The sequence below is a fragment of the Strix aluco genome, chromosome 18 (genome assembly GCF_031877795.1).
Source record: "Strix aluco isolate bStrAlu1 chromosome 18, bStrAlu1.hap1, whole genome shotgun sequence".
NCBI classification, from domain to species: domain Eukaryota; kingdom Metazoa; phylum Chordata; class Aves; order Strigiformes; family Strigidae; genus Strix; species Strix aluco.
The window spans coordinates 1,464,441-1,489,990 of NC_133948.1; the positions used below are offsets into that span (position 1 = coordinate 1,464,441).

General features: G+C 41.4%; 1 protein-coding gene across 5 annotated transcripts in view; it reads right to left on the reverse strand.

The window, feature by feature from the left end:
• KIAA1671 (KIAA1671 ortholog) overlaps window positions 1–25,550 on the reverse strand; it is an 87,667-nt gene that overhangs the window by 39,369 nt on the left and 22,748 nt on the right. For 2 of the 5 annotated variants that reach the window (XR_012625682.1, XM_074844622.1), the window contains exons 1-4: window positions 23,511–25,165; window positions 22,224–22,317; window positions 17,201–20,410; window positions 16,365–16,487 (exon numbers count right to left, since the gene is read on the reverse strand). Coding sequence is in view for 4 of the 5 variants with exons in the window: in XM_074844622.1 (XP_074700723.1) it covers window positions 16,365–16,487; window positions 17,201–20,410; window positions 22,224–22,317; window positions 23,511–25,117 (5,034 nt within the window). In the remaining variant the exon portion in view is untranslated. Of the gene's footprint in view, window positions 1–10,191; window positions 10,288–16,364; window positions 16,488–17,200; window positions 20,411–22,223; window positions 22,318–23,510; window positions 25,286–25,550 lie in introns of those variants that run through there. The other 3 variants (XM_074844624.1, XM_074844623.1, XM_074844626.1) reach the window with 3 other exon arrangements.

Below are 25,550 nucleotides of genomic sequence, written 5' to 3' on the forward strand. Positions count from 1 at the left end.
ATATGTAACTCACGTACACTGTAACGACAAAACAAAAAAAAAATCATCCCAGCAAGAAAAAATTCTGTACCTTGCATTCTCATTTAAGAAAAGCCACATTTAAGTACAATACTCACACTTCTTAGGATTTAAATAAAAAAAAAAAAACACAACAGAAGGGGCAAGAACAAGGAAAAGCAGAGACACAGATAAGTACCAAATGCATTTGAAAGCTGCACTTTCCTCCGAATTAACCACTATTAGAGAAACCAGATTAAATTTGCATTCCTTGTTTTCCTTACAGAACTACACTTGTGATAAAAGAAAACACATAAATAATTTCCATGACTGAACGCTCCACATACTTGTTTATACCTGCCAAAATAATTTTACAATTCTACTACCACGGTCATCCTTGATGGAATCAGTGAAAAAAGGCAGTTTCTCATTTCATTTGTAATCCCAGAAGTCAGCCAGCCATCCTTTCCTCTGTACAAAATTCTGCGCACTTTTACAGTAGTATGTAATTATTCCAAGATTAATAAAAATCTGTAAACAAAGGTAATTGTTAAATAGGAAATTTTAATCTAGGTTTTTTAACAATCTAAGTTTCAATATGATTACCGGCAATAATTGCAACAACTAGAGTGCCAAAACAATTTTTTGGAAAATGTTTATTCTTTAGTCCCCCAAACTATGTTTCTCTTGAACTTAAGAAAGGCCCAGTTAAACATCCTGACCATGCATAGTTTTTGTACCTTGAATTGTTTCAGTATAAAACAAAGCTATCAACGTTAAAGCTGAGGGAACAAGCTAAAAATACACTACGTTGTTTGAAAGCTCATGTACATAATCATCCAGCACTTCCCTTCCATCTCAATGGAGGAGGAAAAACTGAAAAACAAAACAGAAACAGGAAATTCCTACAGCACAAATACTCTGGAAAGTACTAAAAACATTTTCTTTACATTTGTTTACGTCAAAAGGATCAAGCCAAGCAACGGATGGAGAGTTACAGGGTTTTTTCCATTTATACAAATAAAAATCCATGATGAAGAAAGCTTTTTGTTGATGAACATTACCATACAAACACTGGACATCCCCTCCAACGTGGGCTGAAAACTACAAACAAATGAGCTGTGAGCTTCGCCACAAGCTAAACATTAGCTTTTGTATCACTTAAGGAAGACGCTATGGAACACCTGGAGCTCTCTTACAGTAGGGGAGATATCTGATATCAACAAGAAACCCAGCATGAAACTTATCCGTAAGAAAAGGAAGGTGCTTGCGCAGTGAAGTGAAAATATGAGCACGTAAACAAACCCAAAGCAGGCTGACCACCACGTGCTCCCTGCGAACGTGCCCAGGCCTTCGCAGGAGCAGCTCTGCTGTTTCGACCAAACACACCATCTCAACACGTGACTGATTCAATCCTCCCCGAGGTCCCACTCTCTGGTTAGGGAACCTCCCCGGCACGCCAGGCAGCCACGGGGCAAAAGCTGCAGCCTCCAAAGGAGCAACTTGCACTGGGGAGGCAAAACAAAGCAGTGCCAGAGCCAGGGCTCTTAAGTCCAACATGGGAACAGTTATTTCTCCTTCACTTGATCCAACAGACTCAACATGTTAAACACAGGTAACTGCAAAACATCTTCAACATCTTGAGGACAGAATGTGGCCTAAAATACCTCCAACTGCTAAACTTTTCTCACCGGGCAAAGAAGGTAAGTGAAGTGAAGTGAAAGAAAACAACCATGAGAACATGCTGCTTCTGCTCAAAACGATAACAGGAAAGAGAGGGGTTGGGAAATCTTTTGTTCCTGTGAGTCAAGTTGTGTGCAAACAAGAAAGGACAATCCAATGTGAAGAGACAAAGTATTTCCTTCTCCTTGACTGATACAAAGTTGTACTGTCAATTCAGTGACATTCAAACCCTTCCTCACCAACACCATTCTGCAAAGGCATCAAAATCCGACTTCAGGGATAACGTCCGATTCAAAATCCAACTCCAAGGATAATGCCAGATTCACCAATTTCATTCCATCTCCTTAAAATTTCACCACAAAATTCTGATTCATCTCGTTAACGGCAGCCTGAGCAGTTTTGTAGCGTTACAGCTCAGGCAGCATCTCACGTCTCATCGGTACATAGGCTGGGGCCTGTCACCCCCACCCTGTAAGAGCAGGAACCCCCTTATGCGAGCGGAGCCCTTCATGTGCCCAGCGGAGCTTCTGGGGAAGCAGGATCCGGCCCCCACACATTCGTTACAGTTATTAAGCAGGTTCTAGCAGTCAGAAAATGTCTCCTCAAATTGGTAGCACTAGAGCTGAAGCCAGGGGCCGTTTCAGTGTGCTCCCGAGCAATTCCAAACACAACAAACAGGCAGGGCCAACTTCCAGAAGTGACAGACAGACAGACAGGCTGCACCTCCACCAGGGAATGATACCTTCTCTGAAGAGTTGGATTTGGCCCAAAGCATGCTACTCTCTTAAATCCATCACCAAAAGCTAAGTTTACTGTTTCTTAAATAGTGGATTTCTGTCATCCTTTTCAAAGGGATAAAACACAGAACTTGTCATTACCGTCTGCCTGGAGAAGTTTGGTAGTATTTCTCTTTCTCACAGAGGGTGCTCAGGTAATCTCCGACTACTAAAGGTTCAAATCTGACGTTCAGAATTCAAAGAACTCTTGGCAGAAAGAGCATGCTTTTTTGTGCAAAGGATCTCCTTCTTCAAAGAGTAGTAACAAACAGCTGGAAGGTAAAACTGCATCCTAAATCATTTCAGCTCTTCTCAGCATAATCACACGCTCCCTACGAACTGTGTAAACCACCTTCCCAGCACACAGCTGGGGAGCACCGAGTGCCCGAGTGTTCTTTCCATTTTCTCCCTACAAAACACTGCTCCACGAGTCTTTCGTTTACATCAGCCACCTCTTGATCACAGTAAGTAGAACAAACAGCAGGTGTAAGTTTATACAATGCATCCTTCACCCATTTTATCTTGCAACATGCCATTTTTATGAAAAAAAAAGTAAGAGTATTTATTTGCCATTGCTGTCTAACACTGCAGGCACACACAGCTACGTTATTCCCTTGACTCTTTGCTCTTGCTGCTGCCTCCTCCTCCCCTGCACAGCGCGTCAGCCCCACGTCACCCGACAGGAGGTGGCTGCACAGCCCAGCCACACACAGCCCGATGCTCCCGCGGCCCTGGCACGCGGTCGGGGTGTTGCTGGGGGACCACAAGCGACCCGCCGCCCCGCCTGCACCAAGCTACACCCAGCCAACATGCTTTTCTGGCACCCAGAGCAGCAGCAGGGTACAGGAACAGCCGTGCCACACTGCAGAAGGCAACATCTTAAATTGCTTATCGGGGCCATTGTTACAGGTGTGCCCTTCATTTACATTTTTTAGATTAAGCGCATTATTTCCTGCCAGGTCTGGACTTTGTGGGTCTAAATGATTGATTTGCTGAAATTCCTTTTGCGTTCTCAACCAGGTTTGCTGTTATTTCCTGCCCTGAATGGTGAAATACTGCCAAATTATGGAACAAATCCAGAAGTAAATCCAGTCTCTCATCTGACATCTGCAATCTCCAACCCTAGCAATCAAAGCTTGCCAAATATGTCCTATGGTTTGCAAATAATCTATACTGCCCTTCCTTAATGTGGCAGGCATTTATTGGCCTCATCCATGAATCACTAAACCAAATACTACATTTTTTCCAAGCTTCATTCAGGCTTAAGATTTACCTTAAGTTACTTTTTAAGAGCAGCTTTGCACTGCAGTACAAAGTCCTGTCATATCTTGAGGAAAGTCCACTACAAAGAACTACTTTCACTGTGCTCAAGCTGCTCTCCAAAAAGCCGTTTCCTTTCAGTACAGCAAACACGCACTGGCTGTATGAACAACTCACAACCACTGAAAGAACAGGAACAATAGTGGGAACTTGGCTGTCTCCCAGCATTAGCGACACGGACAACAGCATGGGAAAGCAGGAACTGAGTCAAAACAATTTTAGATCAAAATATTAGCAGGGAAGCAGTGAAGTTAATCTGCTATGTATAAATGAGGTTTAACAATCCACATTAGCCTCGTATCAGAAGCGTGGTCACTATTTGAGACTCTATTTAAAGGGAAGGGGGTCAGGGGCGGGGAGACCCCCGCTCCAGCTCCTCTGCGCCGGGAATGACACCGTCATTACCAAAAAAAATTACCAGGTCTACAAATGGTTACATCTTACTGAATGCAAACCTTATTGCACCGAGTTAACCTAGAATGCACTATTTCATAAAAGCATTTTATGGTAAATTAAACTTAATACCACACCTAATTATAACAAACTGTCTTGGATTCTGCACTGTTTCTCTCGCGCGAGCTCTGAAGCTGCGTGGGGACGAGTGGCCTCGGGCCAGCACGCCGGCCTCCCGCGGCCGAACAGCACTCTCTCGTGTTCCTGCGGGGAACGGGCTTCCTCAGCCGGCCTTCGCTTGCCTGCTTGCTCTGAGCAACGACACAAAAGTTAGAATTCCTCCTCTACAACAGCATTCAGGCATTAGGAAAACGCCTTTGCGAACAGATTTTTCCCTGTACCACGGCTTCGTTTTGCTCAGGTTATCTGAAAGGAAGCGTTAGCTGCTGACATCAGCACAGCAGATATACCTCAGGCACTACCTGGGTGTGAGGGATTTCTAAGTCTTTGGAAAAAACGTACGCCTGAAATGTGATTGCCCCATCACCAGGAGCAAACCCTGTAACAGAAGAGCAGCAGACACCATCCGCAGGAAACCCCGCGGCAGCGCCCACAGAGGGAAGCCACACAGCGCCAGCACCGGCCACCGTCCCTCCCCGAGAGCAGGGGCGACCCTTACCCGTGGCACGCGGAGCGATGATTAAGGTTTCCTTCCAGCACCCACCAAAACCCTACTGCAGTGACGTGCAACGGCAGCGTGGCTATTAACCAGCTGCCACTTCCTCTGGAGTCACCTGATAAAGGGGTATCAAAACCACTCTTAAAAGGTAGCAACTAAAATCTTGTCAAAACCAACTTTAGATCTTACTTCTTACTTAAATACCCCAATTTTCTTTTTTGTCTTTGTAACTACTGTTTAATGACTGTCAATAAAAAAATAAGGTCTTTTTAAACCATCACAGTGCTGCAAGATAATATTTTATTTAAAACATTCTGCTTTCTGTTGAATGCTTTCAAGATGTAGCATTTGTTTGTTATTTGAACAGAAACAAGTGCCAGACTGAGGGGAAACACCTCCTCAAGAATGGTACCTAGCACGCTCAGGAGACTCGCCACCATCATCCACACCAGGCGGCCAAAACTGAGCAATGAAGCTGGAGCCCACTTTCATTTCAATGCTGTAGCCCAGTATCATGTGTGTGTAACACAGAGCTACAAGATTTATGAGAGATTCTCTGCTCCTGACAGGACACTGGTCTCCCACAGTGACCTCCCTTTTGTCAAAGCAGAGCCAAGGCCACTCTCAGACCACACCTAAAATGTTTCCAAGGCATCTTCAGCCACTCACCTGCCCCAGATGCTTTTCCTTCACCCTCAGTTGCAACTAATGAAACTATCCATTTTATGAGGTGCCAAGGTTTATGCATCTACCTCAAACACTGCAGGGGATCCAGAGCAGGCCAACACCTGGCTGCCAAGAATCCCAGAATCATCTGGGCTGGAAAAGCCCTTGAAGCTCCTCCAGTCCAACCATGAACCTCACCCTGACCGTTCTCAACTCCACCAGATCCCTCAGCGCTGGGTCAACCCGACTCTTCAACCCCTCCAGGGATGGGGACTCCCCCCCTGCCCTGGGCAGCCCATTCCAACGCCCAACAGCCCCTTCTGCAAAGAAATCCTTCCTAAGAGCCAGTCTGAAAATACAAGACCGACCTCGTATTCACTGGAGCTCACCATGCTCTCTCACATACAGGGGTGCACTGGTAGCTGCTCTCGGCTCTTCCAGCTGTCTTCTCTCATCTACTGACTTTATCTGTCCTATCTGGATTGAACAGCAATCACATCGCTCTCCAACGAGCCCCGGGATTTTGATTTTGTCTGTGATACCACAGCAGTGCAGCTGGAGGCCCAGCCAGCTCTCTGCACTGGGCCCCTCACCAACCATCGAGCCAGCCAGGACTGTTCTGAAGGTGGCTCAGCAGAAGCAACCACCGAAGTCACAGCTGGTTCCTGACCAAGGTACCAAAAACTGTAGCTCATGTCCTGACATCAACCCTTTTCTCCCTGCAGGTACTGCAGCACCAGTTCAAAATCAGCCAGGACTCCTCTTTTCCTTCAGCACCTATCCTGGAACAGGTCCAGAGCTCTCCTATCTCTTGCCAGCTCTGTCCCCCCTGCACAAAGTCTGGCCTCGGCTCACCCAGCTGGTTTATGTTACCTGGTCCTACTTGTGACACGGATTGTGTTTATCAGCGTGCTCCTACGGTAACCTCAGACACATCAAAAAAGAGATTACATCATCAAAATTGCATCATCCCACAAAACACCCTGGGGCAGAGCAAGAATTGCTCCCAACTTGGAGATGGCTAAGGACAGGAACAGAACCAACTGGGAGCGCTCCAGGAGTGGCTGTGTCCACAAGCAAACCAAAAAAGCTGGTTATTGGACAAAAGGCTTTACAAAGGAACAGGAAACCTTACTGTGGCTGCATACCTGGCACGCTGGCCAGCACAGCAGCATCCCTCATGCAAGTCACTGGACAACAATTGACCTGCACTTAAAGGACTTCTTATGCAAGTCAAACCTAAAGATGTCTGGCATCAGCTGCAGCAAAGCTCCTCACCAGCTGGAAAAGGGATGATGAATACCCCATGTACCCTGGAAAATACTCAAATATAATAAATATAGCATATGGTCACTGAAAGACTGGCTCTTGAATACATAACTACAATAATTAGCCAATTAAAGATGATGAAAAGATCTCAGCTAGGAGGAAGGTACATGGCATAGCAGAGAAGGAAGTGATGACGTGGAATACAGAGAGCTATGATTCAGTCTCTGAATTTCAGCTGCTGAACAACAGACAACCACAGCGGATTTGGCGATGAGTGCGCAGTGCTCTGCTTTATGCTTATCTGAGTGTTTGACTGAAGGGGTCCAAATGACAAATACAGGCTGTAACTGAGAATATGACTGAAAGCAACTCAGTAAGTTTGGATTCCAGGTTGATGGAGAAGGCAGCAAGAGGAACCAGTGCTGACACCAGGTGGATGGTGCCCTGAAAATGCCAGCCTAGGGGAAAAGAGGCTGAGGCAGGACCAGCCCCAGGCAGTCCTAGCAAGGGCTGCAGACAGGCCTAAGAGGCAGCCTGGACCCTTTACCCTGATTGCCGCCAACAGCTCGGTTGTATGCCATACCGGTTCCATCTCCCACCAGCTATAGTCTGAATGGTCAGAATCAAAGAAGGAGCGATAGATTGCTCGAGTCACAAAACCACAAGCTTCTGAGAAATTTCTCCAAACAATGAGCATATTTATAGTACGAAGAGACAATTTACTGAGAGCAAACCAAACACAGAGCGGTGTTTAAGAGTCCTGCTCTTCCCCCTCTCAAAAAAACATCAACTAAGTTGATCAAAACCAGACTGTGTTATCACACCAGGCAGGAACTTCTGGATTCTTTAACAGCCACCCTAAAGACTCATAAAAGCCTTATGCAGAAATCTGCAAGGCTCCATCAGCACTCTTGGCTTTCTTCTTTTATTGTTGCTGGGGTTTTTTTTCTAGTTGGTACAGTTACCACAGTAGTTCTCAGTAGCTCTCGTTAGTCCCATCTCCTATCATCAAGAAGTTCGATGCTCAGTCCTCCCTAGGAACCTGCTTCTCAGTAACCCCTGTTTCAGTGTTACATATCACACTGGAGAACACACCAGTCAAGAGGGAGCTGCAGTATTTCAGAGTCCTGCAGCACACCTCATTAAGAGTGCAAACGATCCAGGTTTGGTAAGCTTGATCTTCTCCTCATTATTACAACTCACATTGAAAAGGGAGCTCAAGGTTGAATTACTGAACAGAACTCCACCTGCATCTAATACAACCTACTGAACAAAGCATTTTGCTGGACACAAAGACGACTTTTCAGAAACTTAGAGCTGTCACTCAACACCCCTGACCACAGGACACAGACTTCTTGGTGGTCAGTCATCATTTCGCACATACTTGGGCAGACCACAAACTATGCTGTGCTCAAAAAACACTATGATTTCTTCGGACAACTCTTCTACACATCACAATAATACATATCCTATTCAGAGATCAAAAGAGGAATCAGCAAGCAATTAGCAGATAGCTGGCACTGAGCGGGTCCACTGATGTCCAACTCCAACACTGTGTAGGCGTAAAACAAATACACAGCAGAAGAGATGCAACCTATCAATAACTCAAAATATTAGCTTTAAAAATGGGTTTTCATTATAATATTTTTTAATTAAGAGTTACAGCTTCTTCAGGTACATCTACCTAATGAATAAAGTATCTTAGCTCCCCAAGATAGATTAAATAACTCAACACAAAGCTCGACAACTAACCCCGACATCTCTGGTTACTCCTGATTATAAGTGGAGAGAACCGATAAGTATCTCCTTAGTAGCCTTCAGCTGAACATCAGCACAGAAAGTGACAGAAGGCACAGCTTTTCATTTAAAATGTCTTTGTTTATATATTTAATATTAGGAATATCACAACTGCCCTTCAAATATTTTCTTATGACACATCAGGAGAGTGTACACTAATGAAAATGCCTAAGAAATACCTGAAGGCCTCTAAAAGAGCGTATACACACAGAAAACATAACACACCTGTTCAGTTACAGACTACAACTGTACGATATTAGATGTCATCCCAGGGATCTTCTGGACTCAAAGTTTGTTTGGTGTTGGTTTTTCTTCCTGGCCTTACGGAAAATCACCAGTTACATGTGAAAGCAAAAGCATTCGGAGATCTCTTTCAGACTTCTCACACTGTCAAACCACAAAGAACATCCTCCCCCTCATCAAACTAAAGCCTGATATATCATGCTAATCTTTTAATGTGCAACTTGAAGAAAGCTTGCCTCTTAAAAAATCTAGCTAATCAAATAAAAAAAACAAACTTAAGAAATGTCCAAAGACTTCCATGTTTTACAATACTACAGTCTCCAACAGGAAAAGATTTTGAAGAAAATGCCCTGTTCTTCAAGTACTATCTTCTCTCCCAGCTGCAAAAAAATTTACAGCAGGCAATCTCATTTCACTGCTGATCAAAGCACATACAAGGCAAAGATTGTAAAATTAACCTCTAAATGAGGGAAGCCAACTCTCTGCTAGTTTCAAAATGCCCTACCAAACAGCTAACATTGAAAGGTTTAAAGTGTCAGTGCTGATCCCACGCTGAATTTACAGCTAAAAAAATTACTAGATGAATGCGGACAATACTACAAGCAAATGAAAACCAATATCTGATTAGTACAGAAGAAATTAAAACAGTAAGTAGTAATTAGGTTTAAAGTAATATAGTATCTATTCATAAAGGCTTTAAAAATCAAATTCATCTTTTATAAATGTGAAAAACTGAGACAAATAGCAAGCACTGTGCAAAAGGAACCCTTCAGAGCTGGCAGACTAGCACAGTAGAAGCAGCCTGTTAAAAGAGCTTTTTATTGAAGAGGACCCTAAGGATTGTTTAAAGAGGAAGTGCTCACCGAGACAAGCGAAACCTGTTAACACAGTCAAACCAAAAATAGTCAGGAATTGTAAAACTGCACACTTCTAAAGCCATTAGTACTGGTCATTTTACTGAAGCAGCAGGCAGCAGCTCTAGCCAGCAGCAGGGGAAGGAGTGCTTCTGGAAGCAGCAGTCTCCAGAGTCCAAGGACAGCTTTTAAACAAATGAGGAAGAACGTTTCTAATATGCGGTATGCAAAACTACAACTCCTATGGTCGGACCTAAGGAAGGAATTCCAGTTACCAAGAGGGTTTTCTGAGGCACATTCAAGTAGTCTGCACTCTCCTCATTTTAAGTGAGTATTAAAGATAAACCAGCCTTTCTCACCCAAAATAAATTCCAGGTTTAATGTTACTATTCAGAAAGATCAGAAAGATACGGCAAAGTAAAGCCATCGCTACATATGAACATCCTCAGGATTTCTGAAAACAGTTAAAAACACCCAACTTGGCAAGGACAATTACATTAAAGAGTACACTTACCCACAAATATTGCAGAAACTTTAGCAAGCGTGGACAGTAATAATACTCCATCTTCTGAAGCACAAAGCTAACGCAAAACCATCTTCGTTAAGAGTCAGCCTCCCCACTCCTCCCTGCCTCCAGCAGAAGTTAAGAGCAGACCGGAGCAATTAAAAGCAACATGAATAATGTACAGTGTCTGTTTATCCAGCCCCACGTCACCACGCTGAGCTCTGTGCCTTTAACAGATGCTGTGGCTACTTATAAGCAGTAGCTGAGCTACCAGCACCATGTGACTTAACCACTTGTTATTTAGGATCTAACTGCTCAGACTTCTCCCATCTCGGTAATCCCTAACGTGTTAGTCTAGAATTAATAATAGTACTTTGGGTTTCGCACTAAAAAGCCCTTCATCTGGAAGGAAAGAGAAGCTTCTAAACACTCTGTTTTGCAGGCTGGGTTATGAAATGCTATTAATGCCACCGCAGTTGTCGGGGTTGCTAGCTGACCTTATTTTTGGGTAATGTACAAGAAAAAAAAAAAAAACACACGTGAAAGAAAAGCTCCTGCTTTTAATATAAAAATGTCTTTTGTGAATGAAAAGAAATAGACACAACAAAGTGTCTTTTTATATACCACTGGAATGTTCCCAGCAAACGAATACTACCAAAAAAGGAAGAAAGCTGGGCAAACCGAGTTATTAACCAACGCTGGGTCATCCTCCTCCGGGCTGTTTTGAGAAATAGGAAGCAGAGCTAAATGATCAAACGATGGTAGGTGTTTTGTGAAGAGCAAAAGTGAGAATCATAACCTTTCTATCTCTTCCTACTTTTGTGACCTCTGTCCTTGTTTGGATGGGAAAAGGAAAGCCAAGTGTCAGGGACCCATCCACGGAGGACCCCGACTGCCTTCCCCCGCAACCCGGCACTCCTCAGGCCCTCACCTGAGAGGTGACACAACACAGAGGTGACAAAACAGCTTCCAGGACACCACAGCCTCCTTTGCCTGCAATTGTGGGTCTGGATGTTGAAGAAAAATACCCACCCATCCTGCTTTTTTAATGGCCACCTGTAAGATCCTGTAGAGCTGACAAATTCTTTTGATTTCCTTCCAGGTTGACTCAGTTCTTAGGCTAACAGAACATTTTGCACACGATGGCTTGTTCAGTGCATCTGCTTCCATCTGGAAAGGAGTGAAGCTGCAATATTTGAGGCTTTCTACAATCAGAAGATGAGAAGGCTTGCTTTGTGGTGGGCAGGAGAGAGACCTGTCGTGGGCACAACTGGAAACAACTGGTGAACTGTGACAAGTCAAACTATAAATTCATCTGAACACGTTTAGAAAATATTTACCTTCTCCCCCTTGCAGTTAACTTCCAAAATATTTTTAAGAGTCAGCTCATGATTTTCTTAAACAAATCCTTTCCCACCCACACATCAAATACGTGCATCTTTATATGGATACCAGATTTTCCTCACAAAAGGACAAAAAACCCCAAAGTTTAATATAAAATAAATGAAGCACATAACCAGAGGCTTCAAAATAATTCATGCCTACCCCAGTTCTAGTACCAGAGTGCTCTGTTTTAACTACACAAAGCAGCAGTTTTGGTTATAAACCCTAGCTGCATTAAGCTGCTCTGTTTCCAGATGAAGGCCCAGTCCCTTCAGCAGGCGCAGCTGCTTCTATCTGGGAGATGAGCCCATTGCACATTCCTCAGTTTTTAATTCATAAAGACTTATCAAGTCCTGATGACTCAATCAGGAATTGAGGTTTGTGACTGAACGTCAGAGAATTAAAGATCTGTTGTCGGCTGTGATGGAATCATTACGATTTGTGACAGACAGTACTTGAAAACGTCTTCTGACACTGAGGAGGTTTCCGTAGCACGTTGCAGTTACGGTGCCTCCTCAGGAGCACAGGGCGCTTTAATAACCCCGAGTCTTACAACAGGCTGCAGAACCAGGGAGCGGTTTGTTTTACAGGTAGTCACACCAGAGGCTCACAGTCCCTCAAACTGCATTCGAAGTCTAAGGTAAAAGACCCCTACGCCTCGTCCAGAGAGATTTGCGGCTAATTCTGTGAGCTAAAATCACAGCTGGCCAGAGCAAACCTAAGAACAACTTTATTTTTATACCTATATTGTGACCCGGGCAGGGCCAAAGCACAACACACAGAGTATGTGACTTCATGAAGGAGTAAATATTTTTAAATGGGCAGGGAGAAGTTTTGTCTTCTCAATACTGTTAGCTCTAGCAAAGCAAACAGGGAATTATCTATTCACGTAAGTTCTATCCTTTTCTTTAATCCTCTACTAGGTGAAGGCCTTCAGTCTGAAACTACCCCCTTCTTTACTAGAATCAGGCTGTATCAGAGTGAGAATGGAAAGGAAAAAATCTTATGTTGGAATAGAATGTTTAAGTACTAAGCTACAATTAGCAGTAATATTTATAACACAGTTGTTAAAAAAATACTAACAACAAAGCTTACAATCATAAATGTATTCTAACCTCTAAAAAATAGAAAGGCCAAAATATTCACACAGAAATCATAAATTAGAAGGATTTGCCTTGCTGTTCACCTGTATCTTTGTCACTCACACACCCCAGAGAGCAGAAGTCCATCTCCAGTCCTGCCCCAAGGACACGGCCTGAGCCCTGCCATGCAAGCGAACACCTCAGCAAAAGGCAGCCACGAGACCACTGAAACATCCGACTACACAAGAGCAGAAACAGTTCTGCAGATTGTAACGTGTTCTCTGGTACAGGAAACGTATAATGCTACTGACCTCAGAGAAAAATATCCTTTAAGAAATCCTTCAGACTTCAAAGATCTTCTCAGTTTGAAAGTTTTAAGCCATGACACATCCGTAGTCTTAAAGACCATCACATTAAAATGCAGACTTCGTTACCCTCTATTCTGGAATAGCCCAAAGAAATAAGGGGGCAATTCCAAACTGCAATATTTTTATAATCCATGGGGAGAGAAACCATCTTTCCAGGTTGTAGAACACGTGATTTATTTTTTTTAATTACATAGAGATGTTGTAACCCAATTCTTCCCCAAACTCCAGCATATAAACAGCTGGTGGTATGGTATGTTCACAGTCATTAATTCACCACAATCTCCAAAGGTGGTGAGGTCAGGAAGCTACTGCTGTCAGTGCAGAACACCTTTCCTTTCCAGCAGGAACACCACTCCTTTGAATGCTGTGCCGCTTTACCAGCCTTGTAATACAGCACTGAAGATTTTCTTTGTTGAAGACATACAGTGAAAAGTACCAGCCGTAGTAAAAACAGACGATGATAGTCTAGCAACAATGTTGGAACCTTTATAAAAGCCTTATTCTGTTTTTAAACAATACAAACTCAAAATAGCAAAAAATGCTATCTAGATGAGTGTTAAAGCCAAGAGTATCAACCTTTGAAATTTCAACGACCAATCCCATATCACCAATTGTATATTTCAATGGTTTGATTTCAAAGAAGTCCTACATGAAGTTTTGAAAAATAACCTCATTGGAAGTAGATTCCCTAGAATATAATCACAAAGAAATCACTTCTCCAGAAGTAAAATTATACTATTGCACCTTGCTTCTATTTAGAACTGTTTTCGTCCATACAAATCTAATTAATCGGCTGTACTGGAAGATTTCATTCAAGTAGTTATTTATTATCATAGGCAGATGAGAGATAGTGCAACAAATGCATATTAGTTGAAGTTGGTTTGTCAAATATCAAAGACTACAGGACAGCTCATTACACTACTTTAGTAGTGAATGTGAATGAAAGCGAGTCTTTTATTCTACAATAAAAGTAGCAGCTTGTCACTGAGCTCTGCAGTCTCGTTAGAAAGATAACAATGTCTTGAGTGACCAGTGATATGTGCTGTGGCATATTTCTTGTCACTATGCCACAAGAAAAAGCGAGTGATTTCCCAACTAAACAGACAGACTTTCTAGAAACTGTTCAAACAAAACAGCGGCAGTTTTGTTCCCTTCTAATTCTCTTTCAAAAGGTGTTCAAAGCAAAACACAGACCACATTCAAATTCAGAGGAAGTTATGTCACTTAACTGGGATCCTCTGTGGATCTCTGTCCACCTCTCACCGCCCTCGAACTCAAACCCAGCTACAACGCAGCTCTCCACCAGAGGGAAGTATTGAAACGCACCGATGAGAGCAGCGACAGCACAGCAAAAGTCTTTGATTTTTCTCCGAATGAAAACAAAGGTATTAACCTTGGTGCCTGAAGAAATGGTTCAGTTTTACATGATCTTCTGCGATATTTACGTGGGGCTTTGGAAAACATGAAAGTGTGGTGAGCCTCCTCCCGAACGCATGTAAAAATTGCTTCTCTGCACCTGCTCGCTCACGATTTATATGCGTGAAGGCCAGACTGCCCTTTCTGCTACCATGGCACTGCAGAACAACAAATACACCACGATCAGGCTTTTCAAAGCAATACAAAGGAGTAAAGCACTTGGATCCTAATGAATTCCAGAGGATGCTGGACAGGGGAATTTTCTCTTTTAGTGGGGCTGACAGCCTTCCTTTCCTGTCTCAGGCTGTACTTGATGAAGTCAAAGGGTGATTCTGAGTAACCTCACCCTTAATGACCAAGTTGGAGAATAACAGTCATATTTATCAGAGTTTAGTACCTGAATAGTTCAATTATCCCAGCACTATTTCTGACAGCGCTTTTCCCCCACATATTCTACCCTGTCAATGACACCTTTACATATCTGCACTGTAAGCTGATGGCATATAACAACTTTTAGGGATTAAATTATAATTGTCAATTCTGTAAATAACCCAAACTCTCCCCAAGATGAACATTCAGCCTGAAGACCACGGGAAAGACGAGGGGATATCAGCCCTTGGATACCTTCTGTCAAGTTTTATGACTAGAACTGGAACAATATGAGCCTGCTTCCAAAACTCCTATTAGGAAACTTGTTTACGAAATCCATACAAGTTTGGGTGGTTTCTTTTTCTTCACTAGAAGAGAACAAAGAGCTCAGTTCCTTTCCTTTTTTATCTTCTTGTCTATTCTCTATTAAAGGGCTGTAAGTAACAGTATGGGTAATGACAAAACCGGGGTCTCTGCAGAGGGCAATACATGCAGTCACCACACGAGTGTGCTAGCAGACAGATGAGATTTGACCTTGGGACAGCACGGTAACATCTTCCAGTCACCCCTTTTCCATACAAGTGGAAGAGTTTTGAAAAGCTGTGGGACATCCAGATTTTCAAAAACTGCAGATATGGATGTGTAAAGTTATAGAAGAGTGCACTCTGAAGCGACCACAGTATTATTCCAGTGAACAAGGTTAAAAAAACAAATTAAAACCAAAACAACCCACAGCACTTGCAGTGGTTCAAAACAAGTTCTTCCAGTAAGGAAGGATTTCAGCGGCAGCAGCAATGTCTCTCTTACACTTGTAGAGTTCTATGCTGCTGATGTGGGTTTTAATCCCTTTATTTTCCACAGAAAATGTTGATATTTCATTTATTATGTAACCTTCAGAAGACCCAGATCTTAGCTTTGTATTTCAGAACAACATCTGGACATAGGATACTATTTCCCAACACAAAATTAATCTGTGGGCTGAAGTCAGAACATCCTTCTGCAACTTCAGAGAATATCACCCAAAAACTTTAAGTGGGAGTTTACCCCAAAAATATGCATATTAGAGACAAATCAGACTACCAAAAATGTCAGCTGTGATTCTTCACATAAATAGTTCTCTGTGTGTTGCCTACAGAACGAAAATTAAACCCATCATTTTTCAGGCTATGACATGGTTCTATTTGTCTGCACAATTCTCCAGAAAAGATTTTCTGGAATCTAACCAGTTTTCATTATCTAAGCCGAGAAACAAACAAAAAGCATAACGATCTAGACCCATCTTAAGTTTTCAGGATGAAAATTCTTTGCTTAGAAAGAAAAGTAAACAAGCTGCATGGTTAATGCTCTTGTTTGAAGATTTGGCATAGATGAGTGTGGTGGAACCTCAGGGAGAAGCGTTCTCTGCCAGTTAAACTCCACAGCAAGTGCATCTGCTCCTTCTGCTAGGAAGACACAGACTTTCTTTCACAGCTACTTGCAAAAATAGCTGAATGGAGTAAGCCTGGTGCATCTCCCTTATCTCTCCCCCAGCCCCTGCCCAAGAACCTCCTCCAAAATAACATACCGTCCCGTTATCTGCCCTTCTGTCCTCATAAAAACTGTGGCGGCTTCTCTGAGTAGAAACCAGTGGAAATTCTGTTCCGTCTGTTTTGTCTGAACTCTGCTTGGTCCACTCTTTCCTAGAAGCCTGTTAAAATACAGTTATGTATGTTGTTACATATACACACACATACGTATGCGTAAAAAATGCCCTTTTGGAAAAAAAAAAAAAACAAAACACCAGAGGAAGTTTGTATCTTAAAACAAAAAATGGAAGAACATTATAACCATCAACTTCTGACTGGCGATGCATTAATGCATTCCCGTGTTCCGGGAATCACTTGTGTTTCACCAAAGCAGTATCAGCAGTGAACTTCCACATACAAATGGGGGCCATTCACCCAGTTAAAAAAAAAAAAGTGCTTCCTTCAGAGGAAAAAAAAAAACCCAAAAAAACAACAAAACAAAAACCCAAAGGAACTCCAAAAAGATCACTGTTGACAACTTATAAATTAAACCCAAACTACTTCTTTTCAAATAATTATAAAAATGCTGAGTTAGCAATTTAACATCCTCAGTTCATAGCATTAATAAATATGCACGTTTTAAAGTTTTTTCAAGCTCTCCATGGTAACATCAATAAATATTTATACACATGAAACAAATCTAGTCATCTACTACAATACAAATTCCTCCAGAAAATACAACCCAAAGGGAAATGAACTCTATTGAAAAGTATGTATCTGCTCACGTGCTGCACAGCCCCAGCTAGTGCTGAAAAGCAGAAGAGAGGCATAATAAAAGCTGCTCCTCACTTTCAATTTTAGGTACAGGAAACACTTGGACACCATTTGGTAATACCTTTTTATCCTCATGGAAGAATGACTCCGACTGAGATGACATCTTGTGTTTCCACCCACTATCGACACTTTCCAACGGGAAGCTCTGCCTGGATCGGTGCAGATCCTTCCTTCCCCTTACCTCTTGCATAAGGGGTAGATTGTCTTTTCCTTGGCGGCTCTTTTCTGAATAGGATCGTCTTAAATCTGGGGGTGCACTTCCTAACCCAGACGCATAGCTCTTCCAATCAGTTTTAATCTTCACATTGGAAGAGTCGTTCTCGCGCGTCGTTTTATTTGCGTTGTCTTTGTTCCTCGTTATAGAGCTCCTTGCTACATTTCTGCTCCGATCGCCTTCTGGAGACACCTCCAAGAACTGCTCTTTTGTGACCAACTTCTTCTGTAAGAGGCTATCATCTGCCTTTAAGGACAACTTGGAAGCAAAATTAACTTCCCACCTTTGGCCTGTAGCAACTACATTTATAGGCTGAACCTTATCAATTACAAATTTGGGACTTGGATTCCTGGAAGTTAAGTTCACTTCTTCATCCTCATCAATGATGAAAGTTTTCTTCCTCGTGAACTCCACAGGTGAATTATGTGAATTTACAAACTTATCTGAAAAGAAGCTGCTAGGATTTCCCCAGTAAGGAGGGCTGAACTTTCTATCTTTGGACTTTTGCTTATCAAATTCAAGGCTACATGATTCCAGTTTCTCTTTGCTCTTTTCATTTAGAATTAATTTCTCTGGCCTGTGGTACTCTTCTGCATAGTCACCTTGTTTGTTATTAACAGAATAATGATCTGATCCCTTCCACTCTTTCCAGCTGTAAGAAGTTGTCTTATCTGACACATTTCTTTTGTTCTTTGATTTCTCCCTCCGAAAGGAACTGTGATCTTCAGAGAGCCTGTCTTGAACATTACTGGCCTTCAGTGATTCTTCTTTATAGTCTGCCATAATCGCATCAATATCAAGAATTTGGGATCTGTAACCACCCTCAACCTTCCTTTCAGATAAATCGTAATTATTTTCACTCCTTTTCTGGGGTACTAATTCACTGTCTTTATGTAACTGTGCAAAATGCAGCGGGGATCCGGGTTCACGGTAAGAGGAGGCTTTTCTTCTGCTACTTTTGAGATCAGTTTGAGCTGTATTTTCCAGATCCTGTTTTAACAGGAAAGCATCAACATCTATAATTTTTTCTGTAGAATGATCCAGACCTCTGTCGTGATACTGCTGGTTACCTTTTCTAGATACATGAAAATTACCAAATGCAATGTTTTTGGAAAAAGTGTCATCTTTGTCTTCTTCTTTGACCCAATCCTTGTTATTTCGCACTTCCCATGAGTCTTCTCTACAACTTGCACTTGTCAAATTTTTATTTGGTTGCTGCAATAAAGGTTTGGACCTTCCAGGAAAAACAGGGTCCAGATTAATTGTTGCGCCCTCACTTGAGCTAGAAATTGTATTAGTCTGACTTGCACCAGCAGTATCAACAAAGCTTTTCTCTTTTTTGTTACCAGGAATCTGATAAGTCACTGCAAAATAAGTTGCCTGTGGCTCAAAGGCAGAACGCTGACTTTTCAAGTAATCATCAGGACTGCCAAGAACAGTTTGGTTTGCCTCACTCCCTTCCATCCCTTCTTTGCTTTTTTTGCTTCTTTTTTTGACTGAACCTTCATCCAATTGCAGTGAATCTGTCCGACTCAGCCTTTTGCTATTTTCAGGAGTGACAACTTCTTCTGTCTTGGTAGAATCCCGAGGCAAGGTCCTCCTCCTCCACCTTTCCGAAATCTTCAAGTCAGAAACGCTACTTCTGGTTCTCCTGACTTTTTCTTCTGGATCTATTACTCTGATTTTTTCGCTGTTTTCATGAGCTGTACTATCTAAGCTAAAGTCTTGTTCTTTGCAATTGAAGTCTAGATTTTTCCTCAAACCAAAGGCCCTAGATTCCTCTTTGTTAATGGTTAGTACTTTCATGTCAGCATGGTGGCTACTGGAAGATTTACAAAATTGTCCACCAGAAAGCACTGAAGAAGACTGGGGCCCATGTTTATTTACACTTGTTGAAATAACTTCACGATCAACGTTGGTTCTCAATTCATAGCTGTCTGTCCCAGCTGGTCTAAAACTCCTCTTCTCAGAAGAGTATTTCATCATGTTAGACCTCTCTGTTTTATCCACGGAAGAGACTTCATTCTTATCATTTTTAATTTCAGTAAGTGGTTTGTCTACTTTTTCATTCACTCCCAAACATTTACTTTTGTTTGTAGAATAAGGTATTTTCTCAGCTATTACTATCGGATCAGTTTCAGTTCTATCAGAGTCTTTTTTCTGTTCAGGTGTGCATTCACTGAAGAAAAAATCATTAGGTTCTCTCACCGCAGACTTGCTTGTAAAAACTTTTGTGTCTCTCACTTCTGAAACGTTATCTTCTTTCAGGTAGAGAGTTTTATTATTTGCCCTAGCTGACTGAGCAGTGCGTAAGACATCCTCATCATTTTTATTCTCTTTCACAGATGACTTTCTAGTTCTGAGTGTCATGGCCTTTTTTTCAGGAGCCATTGTAATGGCTTCACTAAGAGCCCTTTCACCACACGTCTGAAAGATTTCATATCTTGGCTCTATTCTTTGGTAAATTAGAGAGTCTTCTGCATTTTTAGGAGTGATTTTTTCGCTCTTCTCAACCAAAGATTTTTCTAAGAGAATTCCCAGAGTCATCTTCTTGTCTTCACCCGAACAAGCTGGTTTTCCACTTTTTTCTGCATCTGCCATATGTTTTGATGAATCAGATGACTTATGATACTCCCTCTTTATGCTAGTGGTTTCCTCCACTTCTCCCATCCACGACCGTCTGCTGTGCCCCGAAGTCACCACATCGCGCTTTGCCTCCCGCTCGTTATTCGTTTTCAGCGCAGAGTCAGTTCCCGGATGATCAGCAGCAATGTTATGTCTCTGAATATTATGGTCAAACATGGTGGCTCGGACAGTTTTCATGTAGGTCTTTTCCATCAGTGTGGTTGGTTTTAATTTTTTTTCCAAGCTGCTTGTGAACGAGCCTGAATTTTCACTTTGCTGAGAGAAATGCTGACCATCTCCAAGGAAGCTTTCTTTCCTCTCTACCTGATCAGGTTTATTTGTCATTTTTAAAATCTGCCGGGGTTTCCAAGGGTTCCCAGCAGCATGTGCTTCAGTGAAGTCTGTGCCATGTGTAAGCTTGATCTCTTTACTCTGAAACAAGAAAATCCAACAGTTAAGATAGTTTATTTAGAAGATGCGCAATAAAGTTTATTTTAAAACTTGCTTGCGCTACTCTGTGCAACACAGCCTGAACAAGTTAAACACATCCACGTCCTCTGAACACAAAACCCATGGAGACCAAGGTAAGCTAAGCAAGTGTGCAGCTCCAGCTCCTGAATCTTGATTATAACAGAATTATCTCATAACTTGATTTTTATTTTTAATACAAAAAAGGAAAAAATGTATGAAGTGTTGATACAGGAGATACGCATGACTGTGTGCTCCCGAGCTCAGATTTCATAAGACATTTTAGTCTGCAGTGAATTTATGTCCACATCACACTCCAGAGAAAGCAACACGTGCAAAAATAGTACAAAACTGTAAAAGGTTCATAACCCCAGCTACCACAGAAACACTTATGGGCATTTATGTTGCAAGCCCTACAGAAATTCAAGTTCAAAAGCAAAGCATAGAGCAGCACCACAGGGATGTAGGCACCTTCAGAGCAAGTCTAAACTCCTGGGGGACACCACCAAATATACCATATTTTGTCAAAACTGTCTTTTCAAATCTGGCTGTTCACTAACTAGTTACATGGTCAGTAACTGCAAGGAACATGAAGATCTGAGTAAATATCACAGCTGGAGCTGCTCAGCTAAGAAGAATGTTAAGGCTGAGCTGAAGTAAAAAGAAAATGGAAATTAATATTTATTGCCAATTTTTTACTATTACCTACTTGCAGGAAATACAGCTAGCATCTTGAAAGCTGTTATGTTTAATAACATTAATTGAAAAAGCACAGCATGCAAATAAACAGATTTAAAGAATACTCCCCAGTCCTACAAGAGTTCTACTTTTAAAAAAATGTAAAGCTTGGAATTGACTTTAAATTCTCTTTAAAAAAAAGCTGAAGAATGTAAAAAAATTAACACTAACAACATTTATAAATAAAGATTTTTGAATCTGATCTATATTCTTCTAGGAATTCAAAGGAATTTTTTAAATCCTATTTTATTGTCAGACTCTGAAAACAGCACTTCCATTAATGAAAGATTTCCTTTTTAAAACAAATTGATCTTCTTTAAAATGATATTGAACCACAGAAATTGTGTGTCTACCTACTAGTTTCCTTACCATATATTCCTCTCTTAAACCTAGACAGGAAAAGCACAGCCATGAGAACTCACAAGAAATACCCTTAAAACTTCTTAGTATTGGTGACAATGTAGTCTCAGCAGATAAGTTATGTTTTGCAACACCAAAGTGTTGCATAGCATCAAAGCCAGCCTAACAGCTTTTACAGCAACTCAGAACCTGCTGTATAATATTTTCATGTCAATACTTCTACAATAGGAGATCCACATGACATATACAGCACGTATTTAACAAGGAGTTGCGACTTAGATGTAGAAGTGTACTACACTAATACTACGCTTAGAGAAAATAAAGGATAATCACTGCACAAAACCACAGCAGCCAGTCGATTCACTATTGGTTTTCATGCGTTAAAAGTCCCTTTAAAATAGCCTATAAAACACTCTTCGCTCTGCACCACTGCACGCATTTAAGAGCATGCTTATTTAACTTCTAAAAACTCAACAGACACGATACTCCCGCAGTTTATCGGCGTGCCCTAAAGACAGACTTACACAGGAAAACCCTCTAGATTAGGTCATTCTTAATACTCTCAATACCCATTTTCTGGCCAGCGGTCGATAAAGGCACACAGGACACAGGACAGTGCTCTCTGCCTTCTGAACGCAAACCCAGCTGGAGACCACATCAGCTGATGCCATTTTCTTACTTTTTGATTTTCTTGCATTTCATTGATGGAGTCGTTTCTAGTTTCGGCAGGTTTCTCAGGCTTTGCTTCACTGCTTGATGTGGGACTTGAAAACCTAAGACAAAAGACTTCTGTTACTTCTTCTAATCGAGCTAGTTAGTTAGCAGGTATGCTTCCTACCAAAGCACACTTGTAGAAATCATCCAATAAATTATATTTCTTAAAGGCAAAACATCACTATTTCATAGTAAGTAACTGTATTTGGTGGTTTAATTGTATCTAGACCAAAGGATTGTTGTTTCCCAAAAAATGGTTAGTTATGCAGCTTTATTGTATGGTATAAGATTTAGAGATACCTAATGAAGCAGTGAAAGAGATACCAATACTCTCATGCCTCAGTCAAATTTCTTTTCCTTATTTTCATCACAATCTTAAAAGACCAAGGTTTGCTGAAAAAATCTCCTATTCCACTGTTCACAAAGCAGGTTCTGTTTGCCAAACATCTGCTGCGTTCATTCGCAAAGCACGCTTCCTTTACACTTCCAAAAAACGTTATTCTTCTTTCCTTATCGCTTTGTCATCACACACAGAACATGAATTATCCAGACCAGCACCAGCCCGGCAGTGCGGCCTCACACCGTACTGCGAAGTGCACAAAGAGCTTCCTCATTCGTGTCACAAATTGTTATGATTTTGAATAATCAATTACCCAACTTTGTACCGAGAGAATACATTTTATCTTGGACTAAATCTCTTTTTACTGGACAAGAGGGTTTTTTTTTCCTGGTTTGGTATGTAAAAATTAGCAGATCTCACATTACTCTAACAACACTGCTCATCGCCACAGCTTAGGCAGAATAAACATCACAGAACTTTAGGCTTTAATATGACAGCGAAATAAGATTCCTGTCTGGCTGAAAACCTGACACTCTACACCACTGTCAAAGACATGGTAACCATTCTTTTGCTTTCTCACCAATATATAAGCTTGCAGCCTACAATGCTCCCCTCAAGATTTCAAAATGCATGAAATTTTAATAATAGATATACAGTTACAGTAACATGCAAAGGCCACAATATTGACAGCTTTTTTTTTTTTCTTTTTTAAAGCTGTTGTCAGGGTATATGTCATTAAATATTCTTTTTTTGGCATATGAAAAGGTGGGAAAGGGGCTCAAGAATAATAGTACACAGAATAAATACATTTAGTGGAACCAAAATCATCAGTTATTTTACTGTACTGAGAGAGCAATTTTTACTGAACAAGATGAAGTTAAGAGGATTAAATACAATTTCTCTGCAACCTACATCTTGGTTAAGTCTGCAGAAAGTGGTCGTGACTGAAGTGACCTGCGTAGATTTCCTGGCTTAACATCGGTGTTTTCTGCTGTCAGTTCTTTGATTCTCTGTTGGATGTTCACACATCTGTTTTCTTTCTCAGCAGTTGATGGGAGCAGCTCTGTATCCACCGAGGTACTGGGATTTTCCAAAGTAAACAAACTAATGTGTTTTTTAACACTACCTCTTACAATATTAACCTCTTTTTCTGAGGAAGCAGTGGGGCTTTCAGAGCCTAGAAACATACATGTCTCCTTTCCATCCAGTCTTTTCTCCCCCTTACTAGTTCTGCTTTCACTAGTGGTTTCATGGCTTCTTTCAGAACTGTGCAAGTTAATTGTTATTTCTGGCTTTGTCTCAATTTGTTCACTTTTAGATTTAAGCTTTGTTTCCCATAGGTATTTTCCACTATTTAGGACGCCAATGTCCTGACTACTGCACTTCAAGTTCGTTTTTGAAGAACTGCCTTTATTAAATTCAGTTTCTTCAGGTTTTGGCCCCGTTTCAGACTGATTGTGACAGCCCACATCAGTTAAAGAAATTATCGATACGTTCTCCTTGCTTTCATGAGACGAACAAGTCTTCTTGGAAGAAGAAATATCTTTATGTTCAAACTTAGCTGTCAGGTCCATGGATAGAGGCCTTGGTTTTCTCACCCAGGATTTCTCTGTAGGAGATTTTTCCTCAGAAGCTTCCACGGTGCGATGCGTTTGATCTCGTAATGATTCCAGAAAAATAGCAGATACTGGTCTATGTTTCGGCCTTTGTTGCACATCAGTAGAGAAGTCAACTTTACTGTTGATATTATTTGCATCATCGTTGTTTTTCTCCCTTGGATGAACTTCATAAGCATCCTTTTTTTCACCAGTTTTGAGGGAGTTCCAAGAGACTGGTCTGAAGCTGGAGGAAAGCGATATCTGCCTATGAAGAGACCCTTCAGGACTCCTGAACGTCTCAGACGGCTGAGATGGTTTCTCCAGCTTCGCACTGCACTGAAGCTCTTTTGTTTGCATAGTACTGAACACCCTGCGGTCATCGGCAGCCCTTTTTTCTTGGGCCAGGCTTACCTTTGATTGCTCTGTGCCTGCTGTCTCAAAAAGAATGACAGTATTCGCACTGGGACCAGTGTAGAAAGTCATGTTTGTGACTACTTCGCTGCCAGACTTACTGTCATTTTCAATTACTTTCTGATCTACTAACGGAGGAACACTTCCACTTAATACCTTAACAGATGATGTTTCTTCAGTGGCCTTTCTAATGAGACTGCTTGATCTGAAAGCCGGAGTAGGTGGTTTTACATTTGCAAAAGTATCTGAAGATTTCTCTTTAGAAAAAGGCTTTGGGAACAGTCTTGGCCTTGATCCTAGCGACGGCATTGTTGCAGATCTCAGAGTACTCCCAAACTTGTTCTTCTCTTCAAGACTTAGCGATGCTGAAGCCTCCTTTGTCTTGTTACTTGCATCTGAAAGCACACTTACATACACACGCTGTGATTTATCCTCATTTCTGATTTCATTTAAGTCAGGTACTGTCGTCAAAGACGCCAAAGTAGAATTTATTTCTACTCTTGTTGCCATAGTTGTAGTTACACATTCAACAAAATTGAAAAAATCCAACAAGGAAAAAGAATCTGGAAAAAAAAAAAAAGCAAGTGTTGATGTAGAGTCAGCATGAACATCAAATACATCAAATAACATCATTCTAATTTAAATTCATACAGTAGCTAAACTCAGATTAAGGTGCCTTTCAGATATGCTGTTTACAGAGTGTATCACATAATGAAAGACATACCATTGTTCCTCCTCTAAAAAAACACCAAGAAACACCATTATTCATTGATTAGGCCTAACAACCAAAGAGCACACCACAAAACCTACAAGAGCATCTGCACAGCACTGAGTTCCCATTAGTCAAGTAAGTTTCAAGGGTTGAGACACTTAAAGAGATTAATTTCTTTTTTGAAGCTGACATCTCAATGTTGACATACAAACACCAGCTCCTTTTTACCAT